The sequence below is a fragment of the Pinus tabuliformis genome, chromosome 4_2 (genome assembly GCF_031772625.1).
Source record: "Pinus tabuliformis cultivar Carrire ecotype Pingquan chromosome 4_2, CPIR1, whole genome shotgun sequence".
In the NCBI taxonomy this organism is placed as follows: Eukaryota; Viridiplantae; Streptophyta; class Pinopsida; order Pinales; family Pinaceae; genus Pinus; species Pinus tabuliformis.
In genome coordinates, this window is record NC_142304.1 from 373,128,085 (window position 1) to 373,141,474 (window position 13,390).

At 31.1% G+C, this 13,390-nt stretch overlaps 1 protein-coding gene across 1 annotated transcript; it reads right to left on the reverse strand.

Moving 5' to 3' along the window:
* Window positions 1-2,131: 2,131 nt before the first annotated feature.
* On the reverse strand, window positions 2,132-2,986 carry LOC149169487 (transcription factor MYB1-like). Its single transcript, XM_089425222.1, has 4 exons — window positions 2,854-2,986; window positions 2,630-2,759; window positions 2,553-2,595; window positions 2,132-2,212 (listed from the first exon to the last, which is right to left on the reverse strand). The coding sequence occupies exons 1-4, from the start codon at window positions 2,984-2,986 to the stop codon at window positions 2,132-2,134; spliced, it is 387 nt and encodes a 128-aa protein (XP_089281348.1).
* Window positions 2,987-13,390: the final 10,404 nt, after the last annotated feature.

Here is a 13,390-nt window from a genome sequence, read left to right on the forward strand (position 1 = left end):
ATACCACCCTAAAAATAAACCCTAAATAAAGAACCATATCGGTCTTATTATGCTATCTCAAGATTTCCATGTCGAACATCAGAGTTTCAAAGTAATGATGTCTTCATGGAAAATGTAAGGAACCCTATCGGCCTTATTATACTATGTCAAGTTATCTATGTGAAACATCAAAGTAATGTCATGAATATGTCCTCATAAAGGTAGGATGGAAGATGTTTTCATAGCGGTAGGATGATAAGTCTAATGAGGTAATCTCGTAATTGAACAATCTTGTGGTAATGGTGAGTTGACAAGAAAGAATACAATTTTACAAATGAAAGAAAATGGAGATACCACATAAAATGTAGTATGTGATTATGATGTAAAAATATCAACATTGTCACTTTAATCTATTTTTAACCACTGGACAAGTATGAAAAATAACGTTTCAAATGTTGAAGTGCATACCTGTTGAAGGCCATTAATTGGGACCCTGCTGAAGGCCATTAATTGGGACCATGAAATCACTTGCCTTTATTGATGCTTCAAAAGCTTCATAACTCCCCTTCCAATCCCTCGGAAAAATGAATATATGAAAAAATATGAAGTGTAATACTTTAATGGATTAATTTTTCAGAGTTGAGCAGAGCAAGATGTAATTACAAGAAGGAAATATAAGGAGACACAAATCCACATCAAATCTTCCAGTTGAATGGAAAGATTAAGAGATTTTGCTTGATATGGAGTGTAACCTTGATGGTTCTCATTTCACAGCAATTTCATTGTTTCCTCCTCCGGAAGGGCAAAAAGCCATTGACTTTGCTCAAAGACTTAGTCCAAAAAATCTTCATCGATGACATGATGGATGATATAAAAAAAATACAGAGTCTACACATAACTATATAAAGATCAATCTATGATTCCATACATAATAATTTTAATTGGTTCTTCCTAAATCAATGAATTGAATGAAAGGCCAGGGAAATGAAAGTTGAAAATTAAAACTGAGAGTTAAAATACCTTGTGAACTTGTGCTACACATGACTATATAAGGATCAATCAACCATTCCATACATAATAATTTTAATAAGTTCTGCCTAAATCAGTGAACTAAATGAAAGGCCATGGAAATGAAAGTTGCAGATTATTACTGAGAGTTAAAATACCTTGCGAATTTGTGTTGTACTCGCCATAAGGTTGGGATTGGAAAAATCAATGTAGGTAAGATTCACTGGCTCAGAGTAATATACCTTAGTCATCGTTAATTCTGTCTTTTGTATTTTGTTTGTTCTAAATATTTGATACCTTCAAAATATGCCTATTCACGGATACCAATACATAGCTACTTCTCCTCTGTTATCAATGAATGCGAAAAGAAACCTTTGTTATCAATGAATGCGAACATAAACCTCATATCATCACTACTAACTCTATCAGTGCTGCCATTATGACTGATGGGTTGGGAATGGATGAACAACCTCCATTACATCCCATTGCACTTTCTTGAGTGTTGCCATAACCTCCTTTAGACTTTAGAGTGTTACATCAATGAGAGAACTGAAATTTCAGTTAGCCCTTCATTGGGCATTTTATAATATTCTTTTAATTTTTTTTAAAACTTATAAAAATCAAAATTTAAATTTCTTTTGACTGGTAAATTATTTTGCTGAGCACTTCTCTGATGTGCTAGAGGACTTCAGAAGGGCTGTGATGTGTTCAAATTTGAACACTGGAGACGATAGCTCCTTCAGATCACATAAACTCTCGCCTACTACATCTGCATCTCCCGCTAAATGTTTGCAATCTGGGGGCCGCTGATCCGCTAAAGTGGAGATCGAACAGGTAAAGTTTCTAAATTCTGTTTCACCAACATTAACATCACAATTCGCAAATGCTACATTATCTTCTGTGATTGAATCGATCGAAAGTAAGTTGCATCCTGACTTGGAAGCACTCATAACTTCTTTAGTACCGTAGAATTTGAAGGCATGATCCGACATTTACTATTGCTGCATCCAAAACTGCTCCGTCCTTCTGGACTTGCCATTCCTGAGAGTTTCACCTCACTTGTTATTCTGGTGGGGGTTGTTTTAAACACCTGATTTTGTGGGATAAAAGGAAATTTTGACTTGTTTTGAGATTTTGCCTGGTTTTAGATTGAGATTGCTTTGCTGGCTGCTTCTTGATTTCGTTGTCGGTCCGCCCTGGCAGTCGCCCTGCTATCAGCTACCACCTGCATACATGCTAACGCACGTCACTGTTTGTCAATATTTCAAATTCAGAATCATTTTGCTAATATTTCAAATCCTCCATTATTTTTCCTATATTTGGAAAGTTTATTAGCAAGGACAATCAAAGAATTTTAGTGCCTAAAAGGGTATTCTTAACTCGATCAATTGTAGATCCGGTTCATAAATCTCAAGAGAAGGTTGAGTTTGTAGTTGTGATTTTACCATTCCCAAATCACAACTAATTCACATATGTTCAATAATTCTGATTTGGATTGCAAATTCTGACATCCAATAATTTAATACCTCAGCCATTTAGCTAGGCCAATTATCCATGCCGAGTACCCCAGTAGACCGGCAAGTGAACCTCTCGTTGGATATCAAATATCTGCAATCAAAATAGGAATGCCCACATAACATACCTATTACCAAGAAGCCGATGCATCAAAATAATGAGCTCCTTCTCAGCGGATGAAATATTTCCGCGTCTAATGTCAGGATAAAGATAGTTCAGCCAACGTAATCGACAGCTCTTTCCACGTCGCTTAAGGCCTGTAAAAGAATTTCTCTCACCTTATTCAACCATCACTTCATATCTAAGAATGCATTATTACACTAGTATTATAAACTTAATGTGGAGATTCACCTGCTTTCTGAGGTAGTTTTCTCCTTCCGCCATCTCCATGAATGCGAACGTATTGAGACAGAATCATGTCCTCCTCGGCGCTCCAGGTCCCCCGGTTGAGGCCTTCTTCTGAGCAGCAACGACGTCTAACCATCTTGGATATTCTTCTTCTGTAAGTACACAGCTGGCATTCTTCTTAACTCTATTGTAACACGACAACTGAGAATCTTTTCAGCTGGGAACAGAAAAAAAACTAACATTGTTGTCGGCATTTTGCTGGGGCATGACTATATAGAGCAGCATGTGGCTTCTACCTTGTTAAAATTGCATTAGATTGGTAGGTATGACCGAAATGTATTCTATAGTTTCGAATACATACCACAATGTAGATTTTCTGTGGATGAGATAAAATCATTCGTTGGTAGGTCATTAACAAAATCCCATTTTGTCATTACCAAAATCCCGTTAATTCCGGTAAGGAGTACGACGATTATGGACAAAGCGCACCGTGCAATATTATTGGACTGGGAGTTTCTTGTAAGTTTTCAAACTTTAATTCCGTTCATGTGCAAGGGGCTCTCTGTCATGCATTTCACATTGTATATTGTATTAATATATGGTCGTAATGTGGTATTTTCTAATATTTTATTAATTAAGTGGAGAGATTTATTTTACAGCCAAGTGTGAAGGTAATCTTATTCTACAGTGTAGTGTAAAGACTATCTTTAAGTATGTTTGTTCTTAACTTGGAATTAACTCATATTGCTTTTAAAATAAAAGAAATATTTTCCCAATAGAAAAGGTATGTCAACTATAATTAAAAATAAAAATAAAAAATATGCTATATATGTTTAATTAGTCTTTCATATGACCTAATATAAATTTAAAAAATTTAATTCCTACTTGTCTTGTGATGGAGTGATTAGCTTTCCTTAGGAGTCTGTTAGATCTATAAGATCTTAGGTTCTATTTAGATGTGTGGTTGAGATATTTTGTCAACAAATTGGATTGTATGACTAAGATATTAGTGATATCTTAAACCAATAATTAATGTATTTATATGTGTTTAATGTAATGTAAGCCAAGTATAGGAATAGTTGTGTGTGATTGTGTTTTTGTTTGTCCATATCTTTTTTAAACCTATGTGAGATCAAACATTGTGTATGGTGATTGAATGTTGTGATCTAACATTGTGTATGGTGATTGAATGTTGTGGGTTATCAAGTTCATAGTCCAGAGAGATCAAATTTCTTATGTGCAAACTTCTTAAAATACAATGTTATTTTTCATCGTTTAAATTGTATTTTTGAATGTTAAATAGAGTATATATAAGACCAAATAGAGACATTTTATCACCCAGAGTAAAATGGTTTTTTTATTCTTAATATATTTTTAAGTATATATCAATATTAATTCATACTAAAATATTTTATTGATGCCCCACGTTGAATATATATATATATATATATATATATATATATGAAGTTGATAGCCATATAAATTAGTTAAGATAGATCATCAAATAGTTTATTTAATTCTTTGGTTCAAATATTTTTGAAAAATATAAGATTTAAACATCTTACTAGCACTTTTTTTTTTTTGTTCTAATTACTTTACAACATATTCATTTTTTTTATTATACCCAATATTTATTTTCTATTTAGAACATAATTTTTATTTTTTATTTATTTTAAATCGGATGGGTTGACAAACTTACACACAATTATTTGAAAAGATGTCCCATATATATTATTATTGAATAAATATCATTATGAAAAGGCACGCGCTTACAATGATATGATGATAAACTTCAAGATCTTATTGTAGCCTTTATGCCATGTGGATAATTGCCTCATATTTTTCTGCTATAATTTTTAGATGTAGTTGCAATATTTATGCCATCAATTTTATATATTTGTGGAGTGATTTTTCAAACCTATAGGAAAACCAAGAAAAATTAAAAATATTTGAAAATTTAAGCAAGTATTTGGATAAGAAATAAATAGGAATAAGATGTAATGAGTGGCCTAGAGAGTTAAGCATGATTAGATGGAAAGAACTATTGAGAATAATGAGTGACATAGAATTCTCTTTTTATTAAGCTATCATGCACATGAAATCATGAAAGTGAAAACAAGACCCTCAAAATATGAATGAATCAAACAATGGCAAATTGGTCCTTTTTTTTAATATATCTATATATCTATATCTATATCTATATCTATATCTATATCTATATCTATATCTATATATATATATATATATATATATATATATATATATATATATATATATATATATATAAACATTTCGAATATGTTAGTTAAAGTTTATTTGATGATGTTGTTGATGATGATGATAGTGGTTAACATCCACTGAGACCAAATTGGTCTATTGAACCTATAATTTTCATAGTTTTTAATTGTCTTGCTCCTCGTCTTTCTTGGCGAGATTGATGTTGTAGCTTTCATTTTTTTCTCTATGGCCTTCCAACTTTCTTTATCTTGCATCTCCTTCATCTCTTCTAGTTCTTGGGACATTGGTGTCTTAGCTTCACGATCTATTGTGTTTGTCCTCTTGAAGATAGACGGAGAAGAAGTTTGGTCTAGAAGATCTTCTTTGCTGTTAAATGAAGATTTATTTTGCATGGTATTCGAATCCTCATAACTGTTGATGCTTAAGGTGTTGTCGAGTTCACTTTTTTGTTGTTGGGTGAGGGTTTCTCCCTAGTTGTCTTGAGAGTTGTTTCTTTCTTGCCCGATTTCTTGTGATTCAGAGTTTTCTCCAGAGTACTCTTCTTTGATGACAGTGTAGTGTTCTTTTTGTGCTCCTTCCCACCATGTAGATCTGTGGTGGTTTTTTCTAGAGGAATTTTTCTGGGAGGCTTTTGGGCAATTTTTGGCTAGATGGCCCATCTCAAAGTAGGATTGACATTTGAAGAGGACATTTTCATGAATCGAGTTTCTGGTTCCACACATAGTGTTTACTTGTTAGGTTTATTTTAGCTGGGAATCTGGTTCCACATAGATGTGTGCATAGGTGGTTCTGGCATATTCCTCTGTTTCTGGGCACCTACAGTAAAATTTCCCAATTGCATTTCCAATGGCTTTTAGCGAGGAGAGATTCCAGAGATGCAAGGGTAGGCTTGGTAATCTCACCCAAATTGGTGCTGACGTTATGACTGTTATTGAGGGATCGAATGATGGGTTCAATGGCTTCATGAATAGCCCTGAGTTTTCCTAAAACCAAGGGCCGAAATCTAGAATACATTGTCTACTTTCAGGATTTTCAAAATATACTATAAGGAAACCCCTAGCACAGGGGTAGATATTAATTTCATCAAGAATGAGAGGCTTCCATAACTCTGAGATCCAATTGTGGAGAGATGTCAGCCGTGGCCAGAAACCATTGAAGCGGCAGATTAGGGCACTTCTGGAAAACTTTAGAGCCTCATTAAGTGACACCTGGACCACCTGGACAGTGAGCGCTGGGGCTTCAGTAATGATATGGGTAGGAGCTTGCCCTCCAGAAGCGGACGAAATTGAGCCAGCAACTATTTTCACGAAGCTTGGAGCCATATTTGCCTATAGAAAGCTGAGACCCAACCGCAGAGAAATACGGTAGAAGATTAGATCTAGATCTAGCCACAGAAGATTAGATATAGAACCTAGCCACAAAGAAATAAGGTAGAAGATTAGATCTAGATCTAGATCTAGCCACAAAAGATTAGATCTAGAACCCAGCAGCAGAGTCTCAGTAAGCCTTTTAATCTGCAAGAAACCCTAGTAGGAAAAATCCTGCTTTTAGTACCGAGAATCAAATCCTGCTCCAGATAAAAATAAATCACCGACTTTCACTTCATGAACCACTCAACCTGGAGATGCCCACGTAAAATAACAATGAATCAAAAAACAACATCTTTGCATTCGAAACAAGATCTCTGCATTCAAAGACCTTTGAAGATTTTTGCGTCCGTCCAACTTAAACCACGACACCAATTTCCATTAACGATTCTCTTAGGTTGCAAGCATATATAGAAGTGGAGGAGGACTTGCTCAGACATGAATTGAAATCTATTTATTTAGATATAAGATCGGTGATCCTAGGAACGAGCCTCACCGCGAATCAGATTCAAGCTTAGTCAACAAGAAAAATGAGATCTTACAAAGAGCACCACATAGAAGTAGATCAAGAGCCACAGATCTCGAGACTGGAACCGTAGATCATGCAGAGACCTGGAGTCAAATATATAATAAATAGTCAAAAGCAAATCAATTTAATTTATATAACTTTACTAATTAATAATATATTTTTTAAACCTATCTCATTAATAATAATATACTAAAACATAAACCAATAATAATTTGAACATTTTTAATATAACACCTAAAAAATATAATTAAAAGATTAAAAAATATTATTTAATAATCTTATTGATAAAAATAAAATATTCATAATATATATCCTCCAAACATAAAATACAATTATAATTATAATTTAATATTCTTATTATTTTCCATTCACATTATGGAATTAATAAGGATTTTGTTATGGGAAAGTACGTTCCAATATAAAAAAAATTACATTAAATTTTCCAAACACATAAATTCAAAATAAAGATTAATGGAATTGAATAAAAACTTAAAAATTATAATTAAAATAAAAGATAAATTATATAATATATTGTTAATAAAGAAATTAATAACAATGCATAATATTATAAAATAAAATAATTATATAAAACATAATATTTATTAAGTAAAAAATGGTTTTAATATTTAATATTCTCTACTTTATCCTCTTAATTGAGGCTAGTTTCTTCCTCATTGAATGCACAATTATGTTTATATATTTTGATGTATAAAAAGTTGTACAATATGGAATCCAAGAGACTCTTAAATATTTTTTCTAACTCTAATCAAAACTATTTTTGACTCAAGTGAGGGTGGCATCACGATGCCAAGTCCTTGCTTAATTATTGGGAGATAAAGAAGTAGACCATCTTGGGAATAATGATAATATTAAAAACATCATTACTTCTGAATTTAAATGCCAAGTCCTAGCTCAATCATTGGGAGATAAAGAAGGAGACTATTTTGGGGAATAAGGATAATATTTAAAACATCATTACTTCCGAATTTAATGACAAGTTGTGGAGTGATAAGGAGTTAGAGGGGAAACTAAAGCTAAGATATTGTAAGGATGTTATCAACCCTAGGCTTGCTAATCAGAATTACGTTCTTAACCGTTGATAAGAAGAGAATGAATTGCAAGTATTATAACTAATTCTTCTAATCTCTAGAGTTAAGCTAGTTGTTGGTTTATTGCCAAGATAGCTTAGGATGAGAGAATATGCCTCCTCTACCATACCAAGAGAGGCAAAGATGAAATTAATTTATCTTGGACTACCTAGCCCTTACTCTCATCCACTCTCATTACCAAAACATTTTCCCCACTACTAATATCCTCCACTTATTCTGTCAACAAAAAAAACTTTGGAACCTTTCTTTCTCTCCCTTTTGATCACAGAAATAAAATTTTAAATATTCCCAATTAATCGCTTCTTTCTTAAGGTATAGACCATATTAATTTTAATGAACTTTAATCATCATCATTAAATATATATTATTTAATTAATACGTATTATTTTATAATTTATAAGTTTAATTTTCTTTTATTAGTTTAATTTTCATGTCAAAATTGTATCTAAAATAAATATATATATATATATAGAGTATTAAATATTATATGTTTTTGATTATATATATATATATATATATATATATATAACTCAAATTTTAAAATATAAATATATGTTAGTTTATTAAATTATTTTCAAAAATTAAAAATATAATTTTTTATTCATAACTTTTTTTATGAAATTTATTTTATATATTTCTAATTATTATATATTTATTTGAATATTTATAATCATACAATAATTTAAATAAAAATATAATTTTTGAACTTTTGCTTATAAAATTTATTTTATACATTTCTAATTATTATATATTTATTTCAATATTTATGATAATACAAATAATTCAAATTCAAATTCAAATTCAAATTCAAATTAAAATGTAACTTTTACGAATAACTTCTTCCTATGAAATTTATTTTACATATTTCTAATTATTATATATTTATTTGAATATTTGTGATTATACAAATAATTTAATTAAAAATTTATACCATTTAAGATGATTAAATAATTTAAAAAAAAAATTCTATTTTTAAATTTACATAGTCTGATTTAATAAATATGTTATTTTTTTATAAAGTATAATCCTATATTAGTTTGTAATGAAAGTAGTTTATAAGTTTATAATTATATATTAATGAATAAATTAAAAATAATTTAGATTTTCAAATTATTTATAAATAAAAAAATAATTTATAATTAATTTAAAGTAATTAAAAAAATAATTACAAAAGCAAATAAATAATATATATAACATTCTCGTTCAAGTTTAAATCAAGTTAATTATTGACATTTATTTTTCTTATATCTTTACAAAATTAAATATACCTTTCAAAAAAGATATAAACTTCCAATGGATCATTTCAATTAGAATATTGATATTATCTAAATTTTATATAAATATTTTAGTTAAAATATTTCACATTTTTTAAATTTAAATTTTACTATGGTTGATACTTATAATAAAAAGGTAAATTAAATAATAATTATTTTAAAAATGGAACACAAATTTCAAAATACACTATGTAAAATTTATTTATCAAAATCACATTTGAAAAAATTTATACAATTCAATTGATAAACATGTGAAAAGACACTCTACATCATCCATTTTGTAATTATTAGTCTTTACCTGCGGGGTTATAGCATGATAATAATTATTTGGTTGTGTTTTTTGCAACTTTAACCATTTTTTTAGGGAAATGTTGAATATTTCTATTTTCTGATAAATACAAAAATAATTTTCTAGTTTTTTGGAAATCATATTTCAAATTTTTTATTGCCTGAGCCAGCCTTAATGAATCTCTGATGGGTCATAATTCCCCTGCTCGATGGTGTTTTATTTTCATTTTTTATTAGTACCTGAGAATTCCTTAAAAAAAATAAAAACTAATCCTATGAGCAATCATTGCCTTCCTGAGTACTCTCACACTGACACTATTATGTTACTCCTCTATCCACTAATTTGAAAACTGAGTCAATTGTAGGTAGGGAGGGGGAGACTTTTCATTTTGTGGAGGACGTTGTTTTCGGTACTTTGCATGGGCGAGGGGGAATTTTTATCGTACGGATTTCTCACTATGCAGAAGAAGCTTCCTCCGCACAATGAAATCTCCACAAAATCAATCATAGAGACTCCAAGTAGAAGTTATTACCTACTCGCAGAGCTAGAATCAATGCTTCTAACGACCGACATATCGAGCATATTCATCTTCCATTCTATTTACCACCAAAAACAAAAACAAAAAAAAAATGCAATAATAACTCAGGTTACTTGATCAGCTATAACATTTTTCCAAACCTTACTCTTGGATTTGCTATTGGTTGGTAGGTTCTGCATTCGCTTTATGCAGATCCTATGTAGTGTAATTCACACCTTAATTAATTAGTGAGATAAATTCCATACTTTTAATAACCATACTCAGAAGAGACTAGCAATTGAACTATAATTGATATTTATTAATGTTAATAATTTCATATGATACACTTGTTAAAAGTAGTTGTACGATCATCAAAATTAATCAATTTGATACAAACAAATCATGTGCCCCACTAACTTTTTTTTATACTTTTATGCTCATTTATAGTGAGTGGTGGTTTTGGAAAATTTAATATAAGTGCTTCAATTCCACTTATGTAGAAGAGGTCATGAACTTGACATTGACACGATTTTAAAGTTGTAATGTGAAAGAGATGACACCGAAAAGTGGAAAAGCGATTTCTCTTCTCAATATTCAAAATGGATAAATATATTACATTGTAAACATCAATAATAAATGACTAAATTAGATCTCGACACCTATGGAGTAGAACTGAAGTAAAACTAAACTGTTTATGACACCTAGCAGACAACAAAATAAAATGAGATAACACCTAACTGACAGTGAGATTAATATCTCAACATCCCCTCCTAATCTCAATTGTTACATGTAGAGACACTTACAATCCCTAATTATTATCTTTGAAATTAAAATACATTCTTTCCCAATGGATTTGTGAAAATATCTACTAATTGATCTTTAGAACAACAAAAAAAAGTGCTATGTCCCCATCTTTTCAAGCTCACGGATGAAATGAAAACGGGTTTCAATGTGCTTGTTCTTTTTGTGGATAGCATGATTTTTTGATAAAGAAATTTTTGAACTGTTATCATAGATTAGAGTTGTCTCCTTCTAAATATTTGAATTATCTTTCAATAATCTTCTCAACCACACAACATGATAAGCTGCTACATTTACTGCTACATATTTTGCCTCTCTAGCAAATATTGAAATGATTCACTGTTTCTTGGATGCCCATGAAATCAGATTGGTTCCAATATGAAAATCATATACTGAGGTCATCTTCCGATGATCTAAACTCCCTGCATAATAGGTATCTGTATAACCTGGAAGCGAACAATTTTTAGAATGTGTGTAGAACAAACCATAGTCTATTGTCCCTACAATATATCTTAAGATCCTTTTCACAACATTCCAATGAGTGATCATAGGTGATTGCATAAATCTCGAGAAAAAACTTGTTGCAAATAGAGTATCAGGTCTAGTTGTAGTTAGATACAACAAACCACCAACTAGACTTTTATACAATATGGGATCAATAGGTTGTGCTAAATCTTCTTTGTTCAGTTATGTGCCTTGAGTAATTAGCATATCTGCAATTTTTCAATTGGTCATTTTGAACTTTTGGATGATATCAGTGGCATATTTTTGTTGACCAACAAAAATTGCATTAATAGATTGGTGAATTGAAATTCCTAAGAAGTATTTCATGACTCCTAGATCTGTCATATCAAACTTTGTTTACATTACTGCATTGAAATATTCTAACATCATATTTCATGTATAAAGAAGGTCATCTACATAAAGGCATACAATAAAAATTTTACCTTCATGAACTTTGGTATACAAAGTTGGCTCATGGTTGCTTGTGCCAAAACCACTTTTGATGACATAGGTGTTGATGCGACTGTACCAAGCTCTTGGAACTTGTTTCAAACCATACAAATATTTTTTCAATATGTATACCTTATGCTCCTATCTTGGAACTTCAAAGCTATGAGACTACTCTACATAAACTTCTTCCTGCAATATACCATTTAGAAAGGCAGATTTTACATCAAATTGATAGACTTTCCATTTGTGTTGAGCTGCTGTCGAAAAACGGTTCTGACAGTGTCTACCTTGCTACTGGAGCCAATGTTTCACCATAATTGACACCAAAATGTTGTGAGAATCCTTTGGCAACCAGCCTTACCTTATGTTTCCCAATCTCTCCTTTCTCATTTAGCTTGGTCTTATATACCCATTTTACACCGATTCTAGTTTTGTAACTTGGAGATCAGCTAATTCCCAAGTCTAATTCTTCTCTATAGCAACAATTTCATGGTTCATTACATCTACCCAATGATTTTCTTTACTGTTTCTTCAAAATGACTTGGTTGAGATGAAACAAATGCAAACATATTCTGTTGGTCAAACTCATGCTCCTGCTCATATATTTCTTTGATGCTTATTATCTTCTGGTTTTCCTCTGAAGATGTTGAATCACTAGTGGATTCACTGCTCGAAGATGTACCATTTTCAAAATGGTATGGTTCTCCTTGATCCTGAAATATTGGTGGATGTGGTGGATAAAAAGATACATTTAAAGATTAATCAACATTATCAGACCAATATTTATTTTCAAAAGATTTGACATATGTTCTTAGAACAAACTTCTTGGTCACTTGATTATCAGTTTTGTAAGCCTTTGACTGCTCACTGTAACCTACGAAAGTACATCTTTTACTCCTATCATCAAGCTTCTTTCTTAGCTGCTCAGGAACATGTTAAAATTCTATTGATCCAAAAATTATAAAGTGAGATGCATTTACCTTTTTACCATCCCATGCTTCTTGACGTAATGTATCTTGGAGACTTCTTATTGGAGATCTGTTGAGAACATACATTATTGTTGAAACTGCTTCAGCTCAGTAAGTATTTGACAAATTCTTCTCACGAAGCATACATCTGGCCATGTTCATGATTAACTGATTTTTACTTTCTACTACTCCATTCCGCTATGGAGTATATCTTGTTGTATTCTAGATTATGATTCCTTATTGTTGACAAAAATATTTGAAGTCATTGGAGATGTACTCTCCTCCTGTGTCGGATTTGAGTACTTTTAGAGGATTTCCACTCTGCTTTTCTTATTTTTCTTTGAATTCCTTGAACCTTGAAAGTGTATCTGATTTATTTATGAGAAAATACACCCATGTCTTCCTGCTATAATCATCAACGAATGTCAGAAAATAAAGACTACCACCAATGGACTGTGTTTGCATTGGACCACATAAATATGTATGAACAAGCT